Consider the following 27337-nt stretch of genomic DNA (forward strand, 5'->3'; position numbering starts at 1 on the left):
CTTGTGTTCTGCTCTATGATTCAAAGCGCCCTAATGGCAAAGGTGTATGTGTGGGATCTGGGTCTCAGAAGTGGTGAGCCGGATGTGAGAGACAGAAAACAAAAAAGTAATCACTCAAGTGCAACCACCACGAGGATGGAGGAGCTGGGGACAGGCTCTTTTAACGAGTTCAGAGAGGACGAAAAGCCCTCTCACTCTGCCTCTCACAGGGTAATTTGGCAAGTATCTAAATGTTCGCGCTTGAAGTTTTCTTTATAAACACCACCAGTAAATGAATCAGGAGCATATGTTGCCAATAAAAGTTGAAGTTTCTACATGTTTAAAATGCTAAAGAATGCTGAAAAATTCCAGTTTAGAACAGCTGCATTTTTCTTGAGTGAACTTATGAAAAATTTTTGCAAAAGCCAAAACCCAAGTTATGTTCACTCTAACCATGGATACTCACTGAAAAGCTCCTGATGGATCAGGGCAGTGTTTTAAAATTCAATTTCCAGGCCCCTGGTCTTTATTATTTTGACCCCCAATCAAAGGAAAGGCAGAACTCATTTATCTGTGGTCCCCCCCACTTATCTGGGGGGACCACAAGTACATTTGCCTCGAATGTTCTGGGTCCATTATATCTCAAGCATTTACAGTGATGACAAAACATAATCGATGCTGTCACAAGGAAGACTGTAAAAAACATTCTTATGGCCCATCTTCTCATTCATAGCTTGCTTTAGCAAAAATTTTCCTGCTCTTAAAGTTACTGAATTAGAACAACATTAAACAATATATATATCTTAGAAAAGAATGGGTCCCGACCCAGAAAGCTCTCAAAGAGAAAAGTCTCCTAATTTTTCTCTTGTTCAGGATAGTCACATACAATATTAAGTTCTGGAGAACTCAGAAAGGCCCGATTATGCATAAACATCATATAGAACATTTCCTTCTGAGGGAGGCAACGTCCATTCTTTGAAGATCCTAATGCTAAACACGGCCTAACTGTCGCACACACACAAAACATGAATCGGAAAGCCAAGGGAGCTGAAACTTACCAAAGGATACTTCATCTCTGTGCCTTCTGGTTACTAGAGCCGACTGAGCATTACCTACACAGACGGCAGAGATGGCATGGGATATGAAGTACTGTAGAGAAAAATGGCAAGAGGAACGGTAAAGCTGTTCACAATGCCCAGGTCAGGCTGGCTCTGCAGGGAGCGAGGAATGTGCGTAAGGCACTAGAAGCAAGCACAGCCTGGTGGATGGAGAATAGGTAATTTTACAGAGTAAATATACATTCCTAAAACATAGTTCAGGACATTCCCTCAGATACTACACTGACAATATAGTCTATAAAAATGCAAAACACTAAGTAACACTTTAAAGCAATCTACGTCTCAGTGATGGAGAAGAACCAGTCTTCTGCTCACTGCCTAGGTAACAACAGTGAATGCCAGGGAGATTGCAGCAGGGGGAGAACATGTGAGATTCTGTTAGGATTGTGGAACTGGAGCCATAAGCCATCATCGGAATCAAACTACTGATGAGAGGTTCACTGAAGGAAAGAAAGGAGGGGATGCATTAGAACAGCCTACGCGATCTGTCATGAATTGTGTAAGGCTAGTGGAATACATTAGACATGCTGGGGGACAGATAAAGATGTACACTTTGCAAATTGGGCAGTGCACTGCAGAAGAAGTACAGTGTAAAAGGTGGAGGAAAACTTACATGGTATTCCTGCCTCTAGTCAGAGAGAACTATCCTCCCAACTCGAAAAGCAAACAGTTCCTGAAAATTCCTAAAGTCAAAACCAAAACAAAGTAACAACAAAAACCAAAAAAGAAATAAATTCCAAACCAGGAAATAAAGGCTTTGTCTACTTTTTTTTTTTTTTTGACAACTTTACCTTGCTGAGGTACACTCCCTAAATCTATAGCAAGCTTATACGGGTATTCTTTAAAAGAAACAATCAAGCATACTATACAGGTTAAAAATGACAAGGAGTAAATGCAGCTTTTTGAAGAGTAAATAGAACATGTGCTTTCAGAAACAGGTTTCTTAAAAGATACTAGAATTATTTTCTCTTTTTTCGCTGTGTGTATAAAACTTCACCTAGACGGTGAACCCTTTACCACTAGTGAATTGACTGCTTTTAACCAGAAAAGAAATGCTAAGGACACAGGCTCAATTTTCTAATTTGAGAAGCCCATTTTGGTGGATCTCCTTTAGTCAACAGACACCTGTTATTTAGCGGTCACTTTGAGTCTTTAAAATTCAATTCTTCTTGTTTACAGAAAGTAACACTTTTTAAGAGATCAAGAATCACACACACACACACACGCATGCACACACACTCACTCAGAAGTACCAAATCGGGCCCCAGCAGCTACAGAGAGATTACATGTACAATCTCACTCAGCTGTGCCCAGGTTGCTCACTTCACACTGGCAGCATTCAAGATCAGAAAAAAATGAAACGGCAGCACAATGGGTCAGCAGCTTCTCTTCTGGAGTTTTTCCAGGTTCTTGAAACAAACAGACAGACAGACAAACGAATGGACATAAAGCTGCAATCACTCTTGCATTGATTTCAGAACAGTAAACGAGGTGGTTTCCTCGGAGAAGCAGAGCCCATCCAGAAGACAGCAGCTAGAAGGTCTCCAGCCGGCGATCCTCAACAGCTCTGCAAGGCTTCCTCGGGGGACCCCTCAGCCACCGAGGTGGTTCTCTGGATGATCAACTCAAGGCAGGTTAGGCGGTATTCATTTCCGAGCTGTTCTGGCTGGGTGGCAGGTGGGAATCCAGGTTTTCCTTGCACCTCTCCAGATCGTGGAAGTATGGGTGAGACAGGGCACTGTATGCTGATATTCTTTTGGCTGGATTAAATGTCAAGCACTTCTGTGATGGAGAAAAAATAACAGAGTGACATAAAACACGTCCATAAAACACGCTTACATAGTTACGTATCTATTCACTGTCATGTATTATGAGGAGGGCTTGGCAACCCACTCCAGTATTCTTGACTGGAGAATCCCATGGACAGAGGAGTCTGGCAGGCTACAGGCCACACTGTCTCAGACGGTCGGACACAACTGAAGCAACTTAGCGTGCATAATGAGAATGGATATCTACTTCCAGGGACACTAAATACAACGTAGAGAGTACTCATCTTACGTTGCTGTTGTTGTGTTGTTGCTAAGTTGATAAGTTGTGTCCGACTCTGCGACCCATGGACTGCAGCACATCAGGCTCCCCTGTCCTTCACTGTCTCCTAGAGTTTGCTCAGATTCACGTCCATTGGGTCGGGGATGCTATCCAACCATGCCATCCTCTGCTGTCCTCTTCTCCTTCTGCTTCATCTTTCACATGTCCCTAATGTATAAACTGCCCCTCAGGATCTGTTACCTACCCAGATTTCTTTCCAACTCAATCATATTATTATTACAGCATGTGGTGGTGGTGGTTTAGTCGCTAAGTTGTATCTGACTCTTAGTGACTGTAGCCCGCCAAGCTCCTCAGTCCATGGGATTTCCTGGGAAGGAAACTGGAGTGGGTTGCCATCCCCTTCTCCAGGGGATCTTCTCAACCCAGGGATGGGGATCTTCCTGAACCAGGGATTGAACCCAGGTTTCCTGCTCGGCAGCCAGATTCTTTACCACTGAGCCAGCTGGGAAGCCCTTATTACAGCATACATATAACTTTAGTTAGGGAAGTGATTTTTCTGATGCTAGCAAACTTGGTGCCATAGTCAGTCTTCACCCTGATTTTTCACTCAGCCCAAGTTTTATCCATGAGCGGGGAATGGAAAGCGGTTGCCTTGTTCAGGTGTAAGGCTAATTACTGAACACGGGGCCAGTGGAGGGGGCAACAAGTAAGGGCTAAACCTAGACCCTGATTATCCCGATCCACTAGCAAGTCATGTACCCCACCCTAGGGCTGTGCCGCCCGGAGGGAGAGATGCCTTCCTTCTAATTCATGTCAAGGTGCCGCGGGGGCTAGCAGTGGCCGTACAGGGAGACCATTAGATTCAATTCAAGTCACTAAACTCTATTTCAGGGCTGCTGACCAAGTGCAGGTAGAAGGTGAAAGGAGGAAAGCAGCCATCTGTCTTCCTAAGCTGCTCGCACACAATCAGTTATTAACATTCCTCTAATTTCAGTTCCTTCCATTTCCACTCCAAGCCCAGGCAATCCTGTTCTTTAACTCCTCCTCCTCTCCTTCTAGCAACTCCTCCAGCATGCCTAGCAGGTGGTCAGCACTAACTAGTGATAAGTAACATCCCACCTGTCCACACCACTGCCTCAGGAGCTCCCAGGGAGCAGAGAAGCTATGCCAGCTCCTCCATCCTTGTGACAGTGTCCGCTGAAGCGGGCTGGGGTCTCAAATGTCTCTGAATTTCAGTCTTCTACGTCAGTGGTCCTCAACCTTTTTGGCACCAGGGACTGGTTTCGTGGAAGACAGTTCTTCCACGGATAGGGGTGGAGGTGGGATGGTTTGGGGACAATTCAAGGGAATTACATTTATGGTGCACTTTATTTTTAATCGAATGCAACCACTGATCTGACAGCAGGTACTGGTCCGTGGCCCAGAGGCTGGGGACCCTGCTGTATGTAATCTAGCTTTAACATCACCACAATTACGTAGACCTCTCCCATTTAATCTGAGCCCTTGAGTCTTTCACAGCCCTGACTGGATTAGCGATTCCTAAAACTCTGCTGAATACAACTGACCTAGAAAAGTACAAACAGAAAATTCTACACTTAACATCAAGTGAATTTTTGGGTTCCCCCCAAATCTTATTTATCCTGAGCTCCCTACCAGTCCATGGATGCCAACCTGTCTTCTGAAAATTAGATCCAAACAACAAGCAGAGGAAGGAGCTTGTTCTACTGTCTCTAATAGCAATAAACATCTTGAGAAAAGCTTTACAAGCGCTGAATTCTCAAAAAGGACAGGAAAACAGGGGCAAAATTCTTGAGCCTGAGTTGTCTCTTCCCAGAGTCCAAGAAGGAGAAAATTACGTAGTGGCACTAGAAAAGGAAGCCGCTAGTTTAATTCCCAGGACATAGGAAAGAAGGGAAAAAAAGTTGTGGAAATACGTCCAAGATAGAGACATCCCTAGAGGATTATCTGGGAGGAAGCCCTGTTCCCACACGACACTGATGGCTTAGAGCTGGGAGCGTGGTAGAGAGAAGGAGAAATCCTTAGCCTACGGCAGGGCGTGTGTGTGACAATCTCAAGCTGGAGGTTGTGACACATTTTGTCCTACAGAAATATTGTTAGAAAAAGTGCTTGAGTCTTATTATTGCTGTAATTCAACAGAGCAACTGGCTATTTTGAGAATTAATTTCAAACTCTTGCGTAATAATGTTGTTTCTGCAAAAAAATATAATTTGCTTGCCAAATAACTGACTTAAAACGAGCTTTTGGAATTGCTACTTGACTACTACAGTGCATTTGGATCATTTTTCCAGCACAAATTTCCTTTCTTTCCTTCTCTGCCTCCATTGGGGGAATGTTTGTTCTATTAAAGTTGGCCTCGGCCATGTAATTTTCATCGGCCAATGGAACATGGACAGAAATAGCAGGGTACCTTTGCCAAGCCTACCTAGGCCGTTAGGGGCATCATATGTTTCTGCTTGCCCCTCTGGGAGGATCCACCTTCCTTCTATGATGAGAAAAACACGCCCCAGGGAGCCAAAGTCCCTTTGGCCTGGGTCCCAGAATGCGACACATGGGGAAGACCAGTACTTGACCCACTGGCTGAAGAAGAGTTGTTTTAGATGACTCACAGAGCTGTCTCTGCCAACGTGCAGACCCATGAGCAGGAGACAAAGGTTTACTGCTGAATGCTAGTGAGATATTTATTTTGGTTGTTTGTTATGCAGCAGAAGCAGACGAATACAAGTATCCAAAAAAAAAAAAAAAAAGGTACGACCTCAGGCTCTGAAAGCAGTTAAGATAGCAAGAACTCCAAAACTTCTTTTCTACAAGAGCATCATGTCTGGAGGACGTACCCAGCCTCCAAAGTTAATCACAATGAATGGGGCAAAACTTGTAAAGATATGTAAGTTTGGGTTGCTGAAAATAATTCTTCCCCTGAACCGTCTTGTTACTGCACACTACTTTCCTTATAGATGTACATAAGAGTGTTTATAAATGTTGATGTATATATCCATAACACGTATGACTGAAGCATCATATAAAGTCAACCTTTTTTCAGCTAGAAATGAAGGATTACTCTTAAAGCGTTAAACTTTAAAATGTTAATTGTCAACAATTTTCCTTTCCCTTGACCTCCTCAGTAAAACATTTTCAATAGAGGAACAGTACTTTGAGGGTCGCAGGGGCCTCTCTTGTAAAATGGCCTGCTTTCTCAGCTTTACAGTTCTAGCTCGTGTCCCTCTAAGATGAAACGAGCTTTTAGACAGTTCTGAGGTTTAAGGTCTTGGACTGTCCTTTCCCTGAATGTCTGTGCATATTATGCTTCACGCTTAACCCTTAGCTGGTCATGATGTTACTGGCTCTGCTTTTTAAATTTTTTTAAAATTGACTGTGGGCTGTGCTGGGTCTTTGCCGCCGTGTGCGCGCTTTCTCCAGCTGTAGTGCACAGGCTTCTCACTGCGGTGGCCTCTCCCGTTGTGGAGCATGGGCCCTAGGGCATGCAGGCTTTAGTAGTTGCGGCACACAGGCTTAGTTGCTCTGTGGCTTGAGGGATCTTCCCAGACTAGGGCTCGAACCCATGTCCCCCTGAATTGATGGCTGGATTCTTAACCACTGGACCAGCAGGGGAGTCCGAGCTCTGCTTTTTATTCCTCTCCTCTGCTCTTCTAATCTCTGCTGCCACTCCTTATCTCCCGACTTCCTTCTCTCTTTGGTAGGTTTCTTTGCTCCTTTTCCGTCTCCTGCTACTTCTTTGGATTAGCACCTGTAGTCTGACTTTGAAAGCCACCACCACTATCAGGGGACCTTGAATGAACACATGGGATTGTCTGTTATCTTTAAATTTCAAGTTCTTCTCGGTGATTCCTACTGATGTTGGGGCCAGGAAATCTTTGGGGCTGTCTTTGGATGTTCCAGTAGCTGAAACAGCGGGTTACTTTACTTAAAGTTGTTCATCATTGTGACTCTCTACCCAGAACCGTCTACTAAGAGAAACATTCCATGCAAAGTTCCTGCTGAAAAGGAAAGCCTATGGTGGCTTTATTTTGTATCAGGTAGTCCTCACCCTCTCCCAGCATAGCTGATTGGGCCAGGAGTGCAGCTTGGCCTTAGGTACCAACCCATACCATGGTCTGGCAGCAAAAGGGTGAGGTGTGCCAGCCAGATTCCTCTCTGTAAGAATCAGATGAAGGAAACAGAGGCAGGGAAAATGCTAGCAGAGGGACCGCAGCGGGAAGGCTCTGTGAATTAGTGAGTTCTGGTAGTCAAGGGACCAGCTGATGTTAAGGGGAACAGACAGCAGGACTGAGAAGAAGCAACGAGGTGGAGTGAAGGGCAGGAAAAGCAGAACTGGTAAGAGAAGGCGATGCGCAGAACTGTGACGTACTCTGGACGGTTCTCCATCTGCAGGCCACTAGAAGCGACCCATCAAATCTCCTTTTCTTAAGGTAATGCAAATACATGCTTGGTTGCATTCTGGGTTAAAGAACGATTCCGCAAACAATAATTACATAAGATTAGAATCAGACCCCCCACCCCCCAAATGAGCTGTGAAATGTAAGAGAAATCAAGGAAGAAATTTCCTCGATAGCAGGTAAACCACTGGGTATGTATGCAGTATACAGTGAGCCTTTGTCTAGGTGAATGTTCTCCTTTCTAATTAATCTATCTCAAAGGATGAGGGCCAAGGTCCTTAGTGAGTGTCTTACAAAGAAACAGCAGGGAGGGAATAGGGCTGTCCTATCTGTAATTTGGCAGTGGAGGGAACTTTTGCCTAGCCATCAGGAAATGAGCGGCCATCAGGGCTTTCACTGGGAAAAATCCATGGCTCTCCAAACAGGCCAATCAATGGCTGTGTCCATACAGAGCTGAAGCATAATATTTCTCCTCGGACTTATAGACTCTTAGGTCTGTACCTAAAATTTGTAATACACTGACAGAATGGGAGCACTGGCTCCTCGGAGTCTAGGAGCACGTTCTTGGCTAGATATCAAAGGTTGCTCATTTGGCTGGTAAAGAATACACTCATTACTACTCACTGGGTCCCAGACACCAGGAGTAGTCCAAGAGGTACATGTGTCCACTCTGCCCTGGTCTCCAAGTACAGGGAATTATGTACAAAGCCAAGTATATGAGTTTGAGTCTCAAACAGGGCATAGACCTTTGTTTTTGGTGAGGTATTTTATATGTCAGGGCACGTTCAATACTTCTTAAATAAATCAGTAACTGGAAGGAGTCTTGCTATTTGGTTCCTTTGGAAAAACATCTTCCTAAAGATGTGCCTGTTTAAGAAAAGACACATTTAAAATGCCAAACAAGCTGCTTAAAGTAGCAGGAAAGTGTAAACAAGGAAACATAATATTTACTTCTACCGAAGCATATGTTTAGACGAATCCAGAGGATTCTAAGGCTGCATTCAAAAGAACATTAAAAAATGGCAGAATGAAAGGGTGTGAATCAGACTCTTTCCCTTTCTATAGGACCTGAAGACAATGCAGAATCAAAAGTCACTAGCTGCCACAGGGGTAAAAATGAAAGCTGCAGAGAGATTCTGGCTCTGTCCTGTGAGGCTGTGGCATGTGAGGCTGAACTGATGCTGTGCCCAGCGCCCAGGGTGGACGTAGGACTTCTCAATAGCAGTAACAGTTCATTGCATATCAATGCAAGATCAATGCGTTATCAATATCAATGCATTACCCATTATCATCATAAGAGGAAAGTGACGTCATTAATCTAAAATGTGTAGGCAATGCATCACCGGCATACTAAAAATATTAGCTGATGAGTCCTATTCATGAGCGCAGAGAAGACCAACCCTGCATCGGGTGAACTTACCAGAAGTAGGTCTTTGCCTTGTTCATCAATGTCTGTTACAAACTTCTCAATTGGTTGAGGAGATTTTGAGTGAAAAGCCTGCCTGGGTAGGGCAACATCTCTAGGCCAGTCCTCTTCTCCCGGGAGTCCAATTACGCTGCAAAAGAACCACAGGTGAACATGAGCATGAGCTATTGTGCTGAAGCGATTTTTCTAGCAATTCCAGAAGAAGGTGAAGTCTAAGGGAGGGGCCCGGGGGAACTCAGAGCCCCAGGAGCCCACCACTTGTCTGGCAGGACTCTTCTCTGTGCTACTGCAATACGGTGGTCCTGGGGCGGAGGGCAATCTCACAGGAGAATTATAAAAGCCGCTGCGAAGAGACAAACGCGATCTCTCCGGCAGCAGCTGTGAAATGTAAGAGATCACGCAGAAACGGAAACTATTACCAAGAAGCCCCGAAACACTGTCAGACCAGGACCTAAATACTCAAAGGGGACCCGCTTGGGCACATCATGTTTTCCTTTATGCCCCAGACAGCTTTTTGTGTCCTGATCAAACACTCCTGTATTGACACACTTTTAGGATGCTCATCTAACATGATTTGTTGACACATAAACTTGGTTGCATTTTTGGGTTAAAGAATGAGTCCCCAAACAGAAATTACATAGATTAGAGTCAGACCCCCCAAATGAGGCTAAAAAGGTATGTTAGTTCTGTGTAACACAACACTATTTTACCATTTAATACCAAATTTAACTTCTTTATTACATATTACAAATTTAACTTATTTACATATTTTATACAATTATTTTTTTGTTATTGCAAAGTGAGCAAACAATTCATTAAAAAACCTGTTATCTTCTGTTTCCTCTGAGACTCATCCTAGGATCAGAAATGCAGAGAAAGAACTGATATAAAAGCGGCACAAGCTTTGGAAACAGGCAGAACTGGGTTCAAATCCTGAACTTGCCTTATTGGTAGGTAAGAACAAATTATGTAACTTCTGTGTCTCAGTGAGTCTTTATTTATATGACAAGGATAATAATTTGTGGTGTTAAGGATCAGCAATGATTTCTATAAAATGCACAGCACAATGCCTGGCACACAGGATCTGTCAATATCAGTATCAATGTACTGCATATCAATGCATATCAATATCAATGCATTACCCATTAGTATCATAAGAGGGAAATAACGTTATTAATCTAAAATGTGCAGGCAATGTGTCGCAACACACTGAAAATATCGACTGATGAGTACTATGGGTGTGTGACTTAAGGTTCTTCACAACTATTAGTAGGTCTGTGGCCTTATACATTATGTAGATGTTCCTTATAACTTACATACAGGTAGTAAGTAGGTGGAACAAGGAAATTCGGGGGGAGCAAGAGCTTATATCTCATATAGACTCTGATTAATTCTGAACCCTGGCTGGTGCAGCAGTAAAGAATCTGCCTGCCAATGGCAGGAGATTTAAGAGATGCAGCTCAATCCCTGCATCAGGAAGATCCTCTGAAGAACTGGCAACCCGCTCCAGTATTCTTCCCTGGGAAATCTCATGGACAGAGGAGCCTGGTGGGCTATAGTCCATGGGGTTGCAAAGAGTTGGATACAACTTAGCGACTAAACCACAACCGCAAGAAAAATTAAGAGTTTAGCGGACAGAATATATGGTTATTCAAATACTGAGCAAACTCTTCGACTACAGTTAGAAATAGTGCTGCCCGGCATTGTAGTCTTCTTGGCCAGTACTTACTGGGCCTGAGAGGCCTGGGTGGTGGTGTGGTTGGGGTGTTCTCCTGAATGGGTCTCCAGGGTGTAGGAACAGGTAGTGGTAAATTTCACAAGATTTCTGCAGGACTTTGTTTCCCTTCTCTTACCTCGACAGAGCCCAGGTCACAGGTCTCTCACCTGGGAAGAGCAGACGCCTGCCACAGGGTGTCTGGTGAAAGTCACTGTTACCCCACCCGTGTCAGACATGCAGGGAGAGCCAGGTTACGGAGGCAGATAGAGAGACGCACAGACACAATTACTGAAACAGATGAAGGGAAATGACAACTTGAGCAACAAACAAATTTAATAGCAAGATCTAGAATACGAATAAAAAGAAGACAGCGAGAATGTTACCATTAATTATTTTTAAAAAAATGTGTGTGTGTTTGGATAGAATGGGACAGGCAGAGGAAGAACAGAAGAATGTTTACTAAATAACTTTAAAACATTGTTCTTTCTTTCATTTTTGGCTTTTTGGCCATTTTTATATCAATATTTTTGTGTACTGTTACCAGTTACCTAGAAATCAATTGTAACAACTCTTAGTACAAACTGAAAATCTTTTTTTATTTGCAGTTTTGAATATATTTATGTTGAGTTAAATCTGGCAATGTTGGCAGCTGAATGCCAAAAGTTCTCAGAAAAACAGTGTCCCAAAATGTATATAAATAACTTTTAAAAGTGTTTTAAAATCTACCACCTCCTGAGACATATAGCTTAGATATTATTATTTTCATTATATAGGTGGGGAAACTTAAGATGAGGAATAAAATGAACAGTTAAAGCCACACAGAGAGAGTTCAGCCCAGAGGCTGGAGAGAGCTTACTCCAAATCCAGTATTTTATTTCCATTTTACTGTGACTCTGCTCTTAAAAATGCTCTAAAATGGCACGGATTAAAAGCACTCAGTTTCACTTTCAAAGTACTTGCTGTCCTTTGAAAGTATAAATCTTCCTAAACACAGAAAGACTTTTTCCCTTAAGAGAATGTGAATATGGCTTCCCTTTAAAATATATTCAGTTTAATATCTATTATGAACTTTTATGGTCCATACATGAGTGTTGTGAAATTCTAATAGGTCCATTCAAAAGGGCTTGCATCGAATTTCAGTATTTGGATCAAGCTGAATATAAGCCTTAAAAGTTGACATTTGTATTGGAAAGACTGATAGCACAAAACCTACAAAAGTGAAAGTCGCTCAGTTGTGTCCCAACTCTTTGCGACCCCATGGACTATACAGTCCATGGAATTCTCCAGGCCAGAATACTGGAGTGGGTAGCCTTTCCCTGCTCCAGGGGATCTTTCCAACCCAGGGATCAAACCCAGGTCTCCTGCATTGCAGGTGGATTCTTTACCAGCTGAGCCACAAGGGAAGCCCACAAAACCTATAAATGGCATGAATGGCTGGGATAGAAATTATTTTTCAAGTACTTCAAAGGGACACTAGGGTGCAGCATTGTCCCTTTTCTCTATGCCAAAGTAACGAAAGCCTTCGGAGGAAACTGAACAGAATTACAGTGACGCAAGGCCAGAAATCAAGAAGTAAAATCTACAGGCACAAAACATATCGAGCGTCACGGCTTCTTTTCTATGAGCAACCTGGATCTCAGGCCTTTGCCAGAAGTGGAACTGGCTTCAGTCAAATGTGTTTGTCAGAGGTTCCTTCTGGTCCATCTCATGGGCTTCACGCGCTTGGGGCACCAGCAGTGTTAAGAAGGGCGCTGGAGGCAGACAGAACACCCAAACGGGGTCAGCTAGAAAAAGCACGTGAAGGACTTCGGGGTCTGACAAGCTGGCTTCAGTCAAGAGTGTTCTTACTTTTAACAAGAGGATCACGGGTAGGCCTGACTCTCACGGTTTCCTCTTCACGATCACATGCACGCAAAACATACTCAACAGGGATAGGCAAGAACAGATGGGAGTTCATCCCTGAATGACTGGAGAACCGGACATCCAGAAGCAGAGTCTCGTGCAGGTTTGGTCCTGAGTTGGTCCATCCTACAGAGTGGACAGTAGCAGCAGCAGGGGCAGTCGCTGTGGTACCTGTCCTAGACCTGGGAAGCCCCCAGACAGTGAAAGGAGCGCATGTACTTTTCAGGCCTGAAAGCCACTGGTCTGACACTCAGCAGTGAGGTTGGCACTTGCAGAAGCCTTCTGCAGCTGCTTCTAGTCACCAAAAGAACAAACTCAGGTTCCTGTTTTATCCCAAGTGTCTTCAGCAGCTATGCACGAGACGACAGTGTTAAAATATAATGCTTTTTCATCAGTTTTGCAGCCTGAATATCATAATAACCATGGGGATTCCTATCAAATGGTACAGACCAATGACTGGAGCTATTTTTGGTTCTAGAACTCCCATTTCTTTTCTTGTCACTCCAATCCTGATGGAGCTTGGCGAAGGATGCCCTATTGCATGCTCTGGGAGAAGAAAAGCCTCTTCTTCACATTCTAGACACACAGAAGCATCCACAGCCTCACATGCACAAACACGCAAACACTGAAAATCATCAAGAAGCTACGTCACAGACAACTGGAACCAAAGAATTCGAGCACAAGGAAGGACCTCTAAGTGTCACTTCTCGGGTGAAGAAGAACAAAAAGATGAAACAATTAATGAATTACAGTAAGAGCCAGCATTCTTACAAGCATTTTTTAGGTAACACCGGGCACCGGGTAAGTCCTCTACCCAGTGTTCGAAGTGACCTTTTCAAGACTGCATCGCTCTTTAGCCACAGACAGAGGAATGGAACCTAGGATTCTCATTTCCTTTTTCAGTGTTTCAAAGAAGAATCAATTGAGTAGCAGACCGTCCTTTGCCCAGGAAGACAAAACCAAACAATGCAAAGCCAACCTGGCTGATTATAGGATGTTTAATGGGGACATGAAACCCAGTGAATAAGGATGGGTTACCAGGCTGAGCGCCCCACCCTCTGATGGTGGAAGCATCTGAAAAGACCCCAAGCAGACAACACAACAGAACTAAAGAACGGGAGCTCAGCCAAGCACAGGGGAGCTGCCAAAAGAGCCACACGAGCAACACACAAGCTTCCAGGGCAGAGCAGTCAGGCCACACGTCATGACGGGCTCTGCACGAAACGGCACGTCTACCACATCCCCACTCACCACACAAATAGTAACAGTGTCTGCAGCAGCAGCTTGGGGAAGGAGAGACAAGAGATAAACGTATTATATGAACGTCAGAGGAAGGTCACCGTAAATGTTCTAATGCTACAGACACGGATGTAAAATTAATTACAGGTACTACTTACTCCAAGATTTTTCCTAGCTGGTCGACATCTGAACTTCCACGAAAAAGAGGCCTGAAAGAAAGACAAACGTTAAACAAGGAATTTTCTCCGGTTACATTTCAGTCCTGTTTGTCCTGATGATTATTTAACAGAAACCAAAATATTCTTTGGGTGGGGAATAAGTAACCTCTCGTAAATGAAGGATTTTTTTGCATTCTCCTTGCGGTAAGGATTGATCATGAATATCTGGTGGTGCCTCGCTCCCATGCTGGGTATCCTTTTTCTTTTTTTTTTTACTTGTTTATTTTTAGTTTTGGTTGTGCTGGGTCTTTGTTAATGCGTGCGGGCTTTCTCTAGTTGTGGAGCACGGGCTCTAGGGTGAAAGGGCTTCAGTACTTGCAGCACGTGGGCTCAGCAGTTGCAGTGCCCAGGCTTAGCTGCTCTGCGGCATGTGGGAGCTTCCCGGACCAGGGATTGAACCCCTGGCCTGGCAGGTGCATTCTTAACCACTGGGCCACCAGGGAACCCCATCCTGAGTATCCTAGTCTTAGTCACTGTAACAACACTGCCACCATCATATACAGGCCCTGGCTTCAAAGTTCTGTTTAACTTTGGGATCGGATGGAACCCATCACTATCTTAGTCTCAAACCAGAGGTATATGGAATTCTTTGAAATTACTCTTGGTCAGATCCTTCTCAGAACCCTTCCTTTTTCTGTAATTGAAGTACAGTTGATTTATAATATTAGTTTCAAGCGTACAGCAAAGTTTTCCAACTCTTTCTCTCTATATATATATATGTATGAACATATGTATGCGTGCATGCGTGCATGCTCAGTCGCTTCAGTCATGCCTGACCTTCTGTGACCCCAAGGACTGTAGCTCTCCAGGCTCCTCTGTTCATAGGATTCTCCAGGTAAAAATACTGGAGTGGGTTGCCATTTTCTTCTCCAGGGGATCTTCCCAACCCAGGGATCGAACCCGGGTCTCCTGAACTGCAGGCGGATTCTTTTTTAAAAATTTCATCTATTTATTTTAATTGGAGGATAATTTCTTGACAATATTGTGGTGGTTTTTGCCATACACCGACATGAATCACACATGGGTGCACATGTGTCCCCCCAACCTGAACCCGTCTCCCACCCCCCTCCGCACCCCATCCCTCTGGATTGTCCCAGAGCACCGGCTCTGAGTGCCCTGCTTCATGCATCGGACTTGCACTGGTCATCTATTTCACATGTGGTAATACACACATTTCAGTGCTATTCTCTCAAATCATCCCACCCTTGCCTTCTCCACATAGTCCAAAAGCCTGTTCTTTACATCTGTGTCTCTTCTGCTGTCTTGCCTATAGGATCGATGTTACTGTCTTCCTAAATTCCATATATATGCGTTAATATACTGTATTGGTGTTTCTTTTTCTGACTTACTTCACTCAGTATAATAGGCTCCAGTTTCATCCACCTCATTAGAACTGACTTAAACATGTTCTTTTTTATAGCTGAGTGATATTCCATTGTGTATATGTCCCACAACATCCTTATCCATTTGTCTGCCGATGGACACCTAGGTTGCTTCCATGTCCTGGCTATTGTAAACAGTGTGCAGGTGGATTCTTTCTCACTGAGCAACTGGGGAAGCCCAGCATGTATATAAACATATATTTAAATTATTTTCCATTATACCCCACTCCAGTACTCTTGCCTGGAAAATCCCATGGGCGGAGGAGCCTGGTGGGCTGCAGTCCACGGGGTTGCGAAGAGTCGGACACGACTGAGCGACTTCACTTTGACTTTTCACTTTCATGCATTGGAGAAGGAAATGGCAACCCACTCCAGTATCCTTGCCTGGAGAGTCCCAGGGATGGGGGAGCCTGGTGGGCTGCCGTCTATGGGGTCGCACAGAGTCAGACATGACTGAAGCGGCTTAGCAGCAGCATAGGTGATTACAAGATACTGAATATAGTTTCCTGTGGTATACAGTAGGTCCACATCTATTTTATGCATAGTAGTTTGCATCTGTTAACCTCATACTCCTGATTTATCCCTTCCTCCTCACTTTTCCCCTTTGGTAACTAAAAGTTTGTTTTCTGGTGGAGTGCCTTTCTTTAATATCGCTCTGCTATCACAGTACTTCCTCATGGTCTCTCTCCTTCCACTTGTCTGGAATGCTGCAGTGAGCTACCTATGGGGCTGTTTTCTCTGATTACACCACATCCCCTTCTCCCAGCTTTACGAATGCTAACTATCACAAGTTCAGAATCCTAACTCTGGGCTTCAGAGGCAATCGTGAACACACAAGCCTCATTATCTCATCACCGAGCATTTAACTGACAACTCACGTGGGGACGAGTCAACTCGCCTGGGGACACTTCTGGCACTTTCTTAAGCAGAGAGCAGGGAGTTTTCTCGGTGTGTCCCCTAACCTTTAACCCTGAGCCGGTGTCCAGTTAATACATATTTTATTTTACATATCCTATGGTACACACGTAAAAGCTCCCTAACTCCTGGTTCAATGAATGACACCAAAAGGTATTTTTCAACAGCCATGTGTTTTTAAAAAGACGCGCTGCCTATTATCAGAGATATTTAAAAAATATTACATATCAATTAGAAGGCCTTAAACTGGACCTCTTAAATATTTTTACACATAATACATTAACTTGCTATATAAGCTACAAAGTCATTGCAGTTTAGTGGCTAGAAGACACCTTAAAATTCCTCAACCATACTTTCCATTCAGGCCATTGTTCTTGAAAATCATTCTTTTCTCTTCGTTTTATTTTTAGCCACACCACAGCTTGCGAGATCTTAGTTCCCAGACCAGGGATCAAACTGGTGGCCCCTTCTGTGGACATGTGGAGCCCTAACCACTGGGTACTAGGGAATTCTCAAAAATGGTTATTTTCCAATGCAGTGGAAGATAATTTATTTGTGGTGTCACTAGTTAGATAGTGTTCACTTCCCCCCAACCCCCAATTCATGGTGAAGCCCAACCCCAGTGCCTCAGAATGAGACTGTATTTAGATATAGCCTTTAAAATGTCACTCAGTGGTGTCTGACTCTTTGTGACCCCATGGACAGTGGCCTGCCAGGCTCCTCTGTCCATGGAGTTTTCCAGGTAAGAACACTGCAGTGGGTTGCCATTCCTTCTCCAGGGGATCTTCCTGACCTGGGGATTGAATCCGGGTCTCCTGCACTGCAGGCGGATTCTTCACCATTTGAGCCACCAGGGAAGTCTAATTTAAAGTGATGCTGCTACTGCTGCTAAGTCGCTTCAGTCGTGTCCGACTCTGTGCGACCCCAAAGACAGCAGCCCACCAGGCTCCCCCGTCCCTGGGATTTTCCAGGCAAGAACACTGGAGTGGGTTGCCATTTCCTTCTCCAATGCATGAAAGTGAAAAGTGAAAGTGACAAATGAGGTCACAAGGATGGGCTCCAATCCGGCCTGAGTGGAGTCCTTCTGAGATGAGGAATCCAGAGGCACTTGTGCCCACAGAGAAGTGATAACATGAGCACACAGCAGAAGGCGAGCCAAGGAGAGCGCTCGCAGAGAAACCCAACCGTCTGACACCTTGATCCTGGGCTTTCAGCCTCCAGAACTGTCAGAAAACAGACTTCTGTCGTTGAAGCCACTCAAGTCTTCTGTATTTTGTTGCAGCAACCCTAGCAAACTAACACAGACATCACTAATGCAGCCAAATTAGTAAAGAATTTTGGTGACTGAGACGCCGTGCTCCCAGGGCAGTGGGCTTGGGCTCGATCCCTAGTCAGGGAATTAGATCCCCCCACATGCTGCAACAAAGAGTTTGCTTCCCGCCACTAAAGATCCCACATACTGCAACTAAGACCTGGCACTGCCAAATAAATAAACATTAAAGAAGTTATGGGGTTGGGTTCTAAAAGACATCCAGAGAGGTCTTAAAAGATAGCAAGGTGAGAAGCAAAGGTTTCTGAAAAGCTCAATAATGGGCTCTTAACAGCTATGATTCATACAGCACTGGTGTTGTACCTGCCACACTGCCATGGGCTGCCCTAACGTCATCTCCTTCAATTCTCACAAAAACGTCAGGAGCAAGACAGTATTCCTATCATCCCTATTTGCTGATGGGGAAACTGAGGCCTGGAGAAGTTTCATGACTTCTAAGCACTCATAGCAAATTGCAGACTTAAAATTTAAACCAGGTCTGCTCTGCCCCAAAGCCCGGATGCTTCATTACTATGTTGTAATACTTTGATTTTGGTTACTAATGTTCTCTGCAATCACAGACAACCACTTTAGCTGAGCCTCTGGGGTGATGCAGCACAGGGGCCCTTGACGAGCACTTTGTAGAGAACCTGATGTCTTGTAAGTGGGTGCCTATGGGTTTTTATAAAGAATTGTTTGTTTGTTAATGGCCGTGCTGGGTCTTCGTTGCTGCACACTGGCTTTCTCTACTTGCAGTGTGAGGGCTTCTGACTATGCGGGCTTCTCTTGTTGCGGAGCTCAGACTCTAGGGCACGCGGACTCACGCCGTACTTGTGGCGCGCGGGTTTAGCTGCCCCTTGGCATGTGGAATCTTCCTGAACCAGGGATCAAACCCATGTCCTCTGCACTGGCAGGTGGATTCTTAACCATTAGACTACGAGGGAAGTCTGTCTATGGGATTCTTACATTGCTTTGCAAGCGTCCAACTATCTTTAAACTCTTGCTCTACCTGAACAAGGAACAAAGCAATTCACCAGATCAAGGCTTTCTATCCTCTTCATAAAAACTTACTGACTGATGGCCCTTCTAGATCTTTAAATTCTTTCTACAGCCCAATCCTTTATAGCTGTTTAGCTCACACATCTTCGTGGATACATCACCTTTTAACTCTTTGGGATGCACAGAACTCAAGTTGCACAGAATCAACAGTTCTCTTTCTTTTCACACTCACCTATTTCCTTAAGATTAAAAGTATAAATATATAAAGCTAAGTATAGCCGGCATTAGGTTTGGGAACAGGAACAAAAGTCCCCTCCTTGTTAAGCAAGTATCTGAGATGGCTGGAGAGGTGAGGGTGCCAGGCCAGCAAGCACAGAGGCTCTGGGAGCATCAGTCTAATCTGCTGAGCTGGTTAAGTTGCTATGTCAACATGCCAAGCCCCTCACCCTTTATGAGAACAACTGGTATACACAAGCATGAGTGAAATGACTTGTGAGGATTATGGAGCAGTTTAAAATAAGTATGTTGGCATAGCTATTGGGAAACAAACAAAGCAGATTAACTTGAATGGATGTTTTCCAGGCAAAGGCGTAAGAACGTCTCTTTCTTAGGGGTGGGTTCCGAGACCTCAGCCTGAAGCTCGGCTGTAACGGTAGTGGCTCTTGTCCTTACTGTTTTGGTTTTCAGCTCTCCTCTTGTTTTTGTCCCTTGGCAATATTCTAACTTTTTTTTTTTTTTTTTGCTGCTTCCACTATGTATCTGAGCTTGCTCTATCTTATCTTACATTTGCTACGTGTTTTAACAGAGGACTTTCAAGTCAGGTCATCTACCATACTGTAAGAACTTGCAGTCTTATCTCTATTGGTTGGACTTGGCCCATGAAGTGAAAAGTGCCCTGCATTCTCGCGTTAGGACTGCCTCATCACTTTGGCTTCCTTTAATGAGGGCAGCAAGCAGGAGGGCTGGATCATAACCAATCTTCCGTGAGTATTCAGCAAAACATGCCAGGGCATACTAGAAACTCAGGGGCTACAAAACGGCATAGAACTCAAATTGCCTTTGCCACCTTAGGAAGTCTTGGTGTGTGATTCTGAGGTCTATTAATTTGTCTTTGCAGCAGATGTGGGTTGGCTTGAGTTAATATGGAGCGACTGACCCTGACTGCTGGCAATTTAGCTTCTATAAATTGGATCTATGGATCTTCAGATGCAAAGAAATAGTCAAAAGACAAGACAAGGGGCATTAGGCCTAACTGGAACTGGTACTCTCAGCTGACCAAGAGGGTGGTCATGTGATCAAATTCTTAAGATCACCTATTCGGTTTTTGGCTGAAAATCTGGAATAGTCTGTATGATCTGGTTTTATGATAAAGGATGCTATGTACATCAGGATTATGGAGAAGGACAGTGGGTTTAGTGGAGAGATGAAACTTTTCATCATGATGAACTCCTGGCTGTGCTATGGTGGCATATGGAGATGTGAGAAGATCTCCCTAAGGACTTTCCCTGGAGGCTCAGATGGTAAAGAATCTGCCTGCAGTGCAGGAGACCCAGGTTCAGTCCCTGGGTCGAGAAGATCCCCTGGAGAAGGGAATGGCAACCCACTCCAGTATTCCTGCCTGGATAAGCCCATGGACAGAGAAGCCTGGAGGGCTTCAGTCCAGGGGTTCTCAAGGAGTCAGACGTGACTGAGCGACTAACAAGGACCTTATTCTATCTTTAAATAAGGCTCTTTGGTAAGAGGTCTCAGCTGCATTCGGTATGCACGCACCACGAACTGAAGAAACATACGGGACTGATATTTTCATCGAGATTATTTTGAATATTTCTTCCTCCTTTAGATTAGCTGAGATAAATAGGCTTCAATTCATATAATTTATGGCATATTTTAGGTGGATAAATATGAACATAATCTTTGATCACAATCGTTGGTTTAGTGATTACTGCCTTGAACAACTGCTAACACACACATGTATGAGTCGGACTTGGTTGGTTCTTTATTACCATAAACTAGAGTTAAGTGGGAAGGAAGTAAAGGGTTGAAGGAGCAAGACAGGGGAGAATAAAAGACACAGAAAGACCAGAAGACTGAGACCAAGATAGAGGTGGGCAGATAGAGACAATCTGAGGAGGGCCACAGGAATTTTAAACGCTGTTTCCTCCCACTGCCTAAGAATCTACCTCTCGTGGAAATCCTAGGAGGCACTTATGGAGGCTCCCCTTGAAGAATGAAAATGGAAAAGGAATGCTCTCTTATATTCATGAGACAGAGCCTCATCAAAGATAAAATCATACAGGGACTTCCCTGGTGGTCCAGTGGCTAAGACTCCACTCTCCCAATCAGGGGGACTGGGTTTGATCCCTGCTTAGGGAACTAGATCCCACATGCCACAACTAAGAGTTTGAATGTTATGACTGGATTAACATGTTAAAAAATCCTTTTATTATACAGAGCATTACATAAGGTAATTTTTATGCTTTTTACTATATAAAACCCTACAGTTCCTTTTAATGGCTGAGTAATGTTCCACTGTATATATGCACCACGTCCTCTTTATCCATTTCTATGCTGATGGACATTTAGGCTGCTTCTGTGTCTTGGCTAATGTAAAGAGTGCTCCTGTGAACACGGGGGTACATGTATGTTTCTGAATTAGGGTTTGCTCTGGGTATCTGACAGGCAGTGGGACTGCTAGTCATAATGCTTTTCAGGAGTTTAACCAAGTGGTTGGGGAGCAGTGCAAAATAAGGACCTTTGTTAAATCTAAGTTGCATGAATCCATTTCCAATTTTATGCCTACATCCCTTTTCTCTTCCTCTCGTTTACGAGCCTCCTTTTTCTCCAAAAGATTTTCTCCACAGTCTCTGGAACTTCCACGGTCTACTGCATAAACTCTCCTTCTGTTTCTCATGCCCCTGAGCCTCCTTCTATTTTGAATTCCCAGATAAACTTCCAGTAGGACTTTGCCCATGCTACCCTTTGAAGCCAACTTATTTGACAAGATACGTAATATCTGGAGGAAAACATCTGAAATGGAACATGGCTATGTTTTTATATAAGAGGATTTTACATGATTTCCGAGTATTCGAATATCTTTCTTCATTATACTTGATAATAGTTAATGCTGGTAAAATAAATTCTATGAAAGGCATACATTTTTATTTATACATATAAACTTTTTTCTCTTTTTCCTAACCAAAGGGAGATTTCTACAAAATACACTGGCAAACTGCATTCATTTCAAACCACAGCAAAGTCATTTTCCCTTTCATATCACCATTGTGCCAAAATAAATGTAGACCTTGGGTTTTTTTTTTTAAACCAAGGATTTCTCTAAGGCTTTCTTAAATTTGTGAGAGGTTAAGCCTTAACATGGGCTTCCAAGTGGTGCTAGTGGTAAAGAACCCGCCTGTCAGCGCAGGAGACCTAAGAGATGAGAGTTTGATCCCTGAGTCAGGAAAAGCCCCTTGAGGAGGGCATGGTAATCCACTCCAGGTTCTTGCCTGGAGAATCCCCATGGACAGAGGAACCTGGTGGGCTATAGCCCATGGGGTCGCAAAGCTGGCCACGGCTGAGTGACTCAGCACGCACATATGCAAGCCTTAATACTCCCCCCAACCCCTTACCGTGTTGGTTTCTCAGGATATATGCTGACTGGGGAACGAGCATAGACTTTGTGATAGACTGTTTTGGGTGTGAACCCCTACTCAGCCACTTCTCCCTGTAAGACCTTAGGAAAGTCATTGAGGCTCTTTAAACCTCGATTGCTTCATCTGTAAAAATGTCCAGCTTATAGTAGACCCATAATAAGGAGCGGCTACACACAGAGGCTTTCTCACACTTACATGCGGTAGATGGTCTTTGTTCTGGCCACTATTACTCACAGATGACAAGGTAAAATATTCAGCATGATGTGTAAGAAAGGAAGAGGACGTCTGTCAGTGTGGTGGTTGCCCAAGTCAAACCTAACAGTCGTTCCTCTGGAGTCACTATATATTCTCTACATCTGAAATGGGGCTTCCTGGCACCAGAACCTGCCTCCCAGTGCAGGAGACGCAAGAGACACGGGCTGGATCTCTGGGTCAGGAAGGTCTCCTGCAGAAGGAAACGGCAACCCACCCCAGTATTCTTGCCTGGAGAATCCCATGGACAGAGGAGCCTGGCGGGCTACAGTCCCTGGGGTCGCAAAGAGTCGGACATGACTGAAGCGACTTAGCAGGCCCATCTGTTATAACGCTGAACACTCTTATCATCAAGAAAACAAAAAGTGAATGTCAAATTTTCCTAGTGAAGATGAACTCATTTTGAATTGGCAATATCCTTTCCTCTTCTGAATGTAAGTTTAGCAAAAAACTTGCTCACCATTATCAGTGAAGTGAATTTTCTTGGGTCAAATTACAAAAGGGGACCAAGTTGCAGACTACATGCCTTTTCAAACAAACAACTAAAAGCACATATAAATATTATTCATAATCTCAATGGATGGTACAAAATAATGTTTAGAAGTAGGATATGTTTTCTAGCAGACAAGACATATATGGTGATATGTCTGTTATAGGAAGGAAATGATTCATGCATAATGGAAGATCAAAGATTTCATTTAGTTACAATATTTTCATTGTACTAAAAAGACGAAAGTGTCATGGATCACCCTATACACCCTATAGAACACCTCTGTAACCTGCATTTGACTGCAGTTATGCTTTAACTGCTTTTCTTGACTAGTAGAGGAATTTTCCATGTTCACAAAATGACCTTTCGGAAAATATTACCCAGAAGAATGTCTGTTCTTTTATACTTGTAACTCATGTTCAGTTCTAAAGCTGTTATCAGTGAAGTTAAAAATGACACCTAGACATATACCCAAAGAGTACTGAAATGTCCTTACAAAAAACTCTAGGGACAGATGTCCTTACAAAAAATAGTACATGAATGTACAAAGCATATTCATATTCATAATAACCAAAAGGAAGAAAGTACCCAGATGTCCATCAACTGAGAAAGGGCTAAACAGAATGTGATACTGTCATACACTGGAGTATCATTCAGTCATAAAAAGGAATGAAATGCTGCTATAATGTGGCTGACCCGTGAAAACATTATGCCGAATAAACGAAGTGAGTTACAAAATACGACGTGTCGTATGATTCCATTTATATAGGAGAGACTCATCTAGAGAGTCAGAAAGTAGATCAGTGGTTGCCTAGGACAGGGCCTTGTGGGGAAATGAGAAGCGACTGCTAATGAGTATGGGGTTTCTTTTTAGAGTGATGCAGATACTCCTAACACTCACTGCGGTGACCGTTGCACGGCTCTCTGGATACCCTACACTGAAAACCACTGAGCTATAAAATTGTTATTGGTGAATTGCATGGTATATGAGTTATAGGTCAATAAAGCTGTTTTTAAAAAGTAGTTAAATTATATTTCCAAGCAAACATTACAGATGCAGGACAGAAAAAGAAAAACTGCTAAGAAAACTGCTTTAGGGTTAAATATATGAAAAGTACATGGTATTAAAGTACAGTGATAGACATTTCTTCTCCCATATATTCAATCACGTACTCATTTGGAGGGAAGTGCTTTGGAAGTTCTGAATAATCTACTAGTATCTGAATCTCCCCAAATACCTGATTTATCAGATTAGGGTTATATAATAAACCCCCCAAATGTCTATGGATTAAAAAAGACACTCAGAAACCTATCTAGCTTTTTCGGATCCGCCATCTGCGGTGGAACCACCGCCAAGATGCAGATTTTTGTGAAGACCCTGTCGGGGAAGACCATCACTCTTGAGGTCGAGCCCTTGGATACAACAGAAAATGTAAAGGCTAAGATCCAGGATAAGGAAGGAATTCCTCCTGACCAGCAAAGACTGATCTTTGCTGGCAAGCAACTGGAAGATGGACATACTTTGTCTGACTACAACATTCAAAAGAAGTCCACTCTTCGTCTACTGTTGAGACTTCGTGGTGGTGCTAAGAAAAGGAAGAAGTCTTACACCACTCCCAAGAAGAACAAGCCTAAGAGAAAGAAGGTTAAACTGGCTGTTCTGAAATACTATAAGGTGGATGAGAATGGCAAAATGAGTCGCCTTCGCCGGGAGTGTCCCTCAGATGAATGTGGTGCTGGAGTTTTTATGGCCAGTCACTTACTACTAAGTCACTTCAGTCCTGTCCGATTCTGTGCAACCCCATAGACGGCAACCCACCAGGCTCCCCCATCCCTGGGATTCTCCAGGCAAGAAAACTGGAGTGGGTTGCCATTTCCTTCTCCAATGCATGAAAGTGAAAAGTGAAAGTGAAGTCGCTCAGTCGTGTCCAACCCTCAGCAACCCCATGGACTGGAGCCTTCCAGGCTCCTCTGTCCATGGGATTTTCCAGGCAAAAGTACTGGAGTGGGGTGCCATTGCCTTCTCCGGGCCAGTCACTTGGACAGACATTATTGTGGCAAATGTTGTCTGACCTATTGTTTCAACAAACCAGAAGACAAGTAATTATATATTGGTTAATAAACATATGAGCTAACATTTCAGTTCAGTTTAGTCGCTCAGTCGTGTCCGACTCTTTGCGACCCCATGAATCGCAGCACGCCAGGCCTCCCTGTCTATCACCAACTCCCAGAGTTCACTCAGAGTCGCGTCCATTGAGTCAGTGATGCCATCCAGCCATCTCATCCTCAGTCGTCCCCTTCTCCTCCTGCCCTCAATTCCTCCCAGCATCAGAGTCTTCTCCAATGAGTCAACTCTTCGCATGAGGTGGCCAAAGTACTGGAGTTTCAGCTTTAGCATCATTCCTTCCAAAGAAATCCCAGGGTTGATCTCCTTCAGAATGGACGGGTTGGATCTCCTTGCAGTCCAAGGGACTCTCAAGAGTCTTCTCCAACAGCACAGTTCAAAAGCATCAATTCTTCGGCGCTCAGCCTTCTTCACAGTCTAACTCTCACATCCATACATGACCACTGGAAAAACCATAGCCTTGACTAGACGGACCTTAGTCAGCAAAGTAACGTCTCTGCTTTTGAATATGCTATAAGAAAACTATCTAATGCTTTCCTGTGGATGGTGATATTACGGGTGGTTTCTCCCCCTGCATTTGTCTATTATTTTGTACTAAGCATTTATGAGCAGTCCACCAGGCTCCTTTGTCCATGGGATTTTTCAGGCAAGAGTATTGGAGTGGGCTGCCATTTCCTTCTCCAGGGGATCTTCCCGAACCAGGGATTGTACCCATGTCTCCTGCTTGGTAGGTGGATTCTTTACCACTGAGCCATGTGGTAAGCCTTATTTCATGAGCATCAGCTACTTAAACATTTTTTACATTTATTTTTATTTGTCTGTGCTGGGTCTTATTTTGGCCTGTGGGAGTTAGTCCTCTGACCAGATATCGAACCCGCTGCTGCTGCTAAGTCGCTTCAGTCGTGTCCGACTCTGTGCGACCCCATAGATGGCAGCCCACGAGGCTCCCTGGTCCCTGGGATTCTCCAGGCAAGAACACTGGAGCGGGTTGCCATTTCCTTCTCCAATGCATGAAAGTGAAAAGTGAAAGTGAAGTCGCTGAGTCGTGTCCAAGTCTTAGTGACCCCATGGACTGCAGCCTACCAGGCTCCTCCATCCATGGGATTTTCCAGGCAAGAGTACTGGAGTGGGGTGCCATCGCCTTCTCTGCATCGAACCTGAGGCACCCTATATTGGAATGTTGAGTCTTAGCCACTGGACCACCAGTGAAGTCCTGAGCATCAGTTATTTTTCAAAATCCGAAGGAAAAGTCCCCAGCATGGCTCGCCATATACCTGCCATATATTGCACGTACTTGATCTGTTCATCTCACTTCTTCACTCCCCACTCCTGGGCTAACCATTTCTATCTCATTTACTTGTTGATCTCTACAGCCAAACCAGAAGCTCCCCAAGGACAGGATCAACCTCTACTTGCTTCTATATCTAGGGCGCATAACTTTCTGTCCATAATTGGGACTCATTGCATACAGGAGATCCAGCCAGTCCATTCTGAAGGAGATCAGCCCTGGGATTTCTTTGGAGGGAATGATGTGTTAGTTGCTCAGTCGTGTCTGACTCTTTGCGATCCCACAGATTGTAGCCTGCCAGGCTTCTCTGCCCATGGAATTCTCCAGCCAAGAATACTGGAGTGGGTTGCCATTCCCTTTTTCAGAGGAACTTCCCAATCCAGGGATCGAACCCTGATCTCCTGCATTGCAGGCAGATTCTTTACCGTTTGAGCTACAGTACTTTGGCCACCTCATGCGAAGAGTTGACTCATTGGAAAAGACTCTGATGCTGGGAGGGATTGGGGGCAGGAGGAGAAGGGGACGACAGAGGATGAGATGGCTGGATGGCATCACTGACTCGATGGACATGAGTCTGAGTGAACTCCGGGAGTTGGTGATGGACAGGGAGGCCTGGTGTGCTGAGATTCATGGGGTTGCAGAGTCGGACACGACTGAGCGACTGAACTGAACTGAACATACATACAGAATGGTTACTGTTCCTTCTATCAAGAAGGCTTTCCTCTCTAGTCTTTCCATAAGGCTCAGTCTCGCACGTCTCCAAATTCACTTCCTTGGTTCACCTCTGGGTAACTCATGTGTGAGCATGTGTGTTTGCACAGATACGTATGTGTGAATAGATGTATACACAGTCAGAGCTGAAACCAG

At 44.1% G+C, this 27337-nt stretch overlaps 2 protein-coding genes across 2 annotated transcripts in view; one reads left to right on the forward strand and one right to left on the reverse strand.

Moving 5' to 3' along the window:
- Positions 1-2551: 2551 nt before the first annotated feature.
- CDK6 (cyclin dependent kinase 6) overlaps positions 2552-27337 on the reverse strand; it is a 253809-nt gene continuing 229023 nt past the window's right edge. The window contains exons 5-7 of the mRNA XM_068973118.1: positions 14001-14051; positions 8979-9114; positions 2552-2879 (exon numbers count right to left, since the gene is read on the reverse strand). Of these exons, the coding sequence (XP_068829219.1) occupies positions 2733-2879; positions 8979-9114; positions 14001-14051 (334 nt within the window). The 3' untranslated portion in view covers positions 2552-2732. The remainder of the gene's footprint in view (positions 2880-8978; positions 9115-14000; positions 14052-27337) is intronic.
- Positions 24415-25161, forward strand: LOC138080152 (ubiquitin-ribosomal protein eS31 fusion protein-like). Its single transcript, XM_068973119.1, has 2 exons — positions 24415-24811; positions 25064-25161. The coding sequence occupies exons 1-2, from the start codon at positions 24415-24417 to the stop codon at positions 25159-25161; spliced, it is 495 nt and encodes a 164-aa protein (XP_068829220.1).

This window comes from Capricornis sumatraensis, chromosome 5 (genome assembly GCF_032405125.1).
Source record: "Capricornis sumatraensis isolate serow.1 chromosome 5, serow.2, whole genome shotgun sequence".
NCBI lineage: Eukaryota > Metazoa > Chordata > Mammalia > Artiodactyla > Bovidae > Capricornis > Capricornis sumatraensis.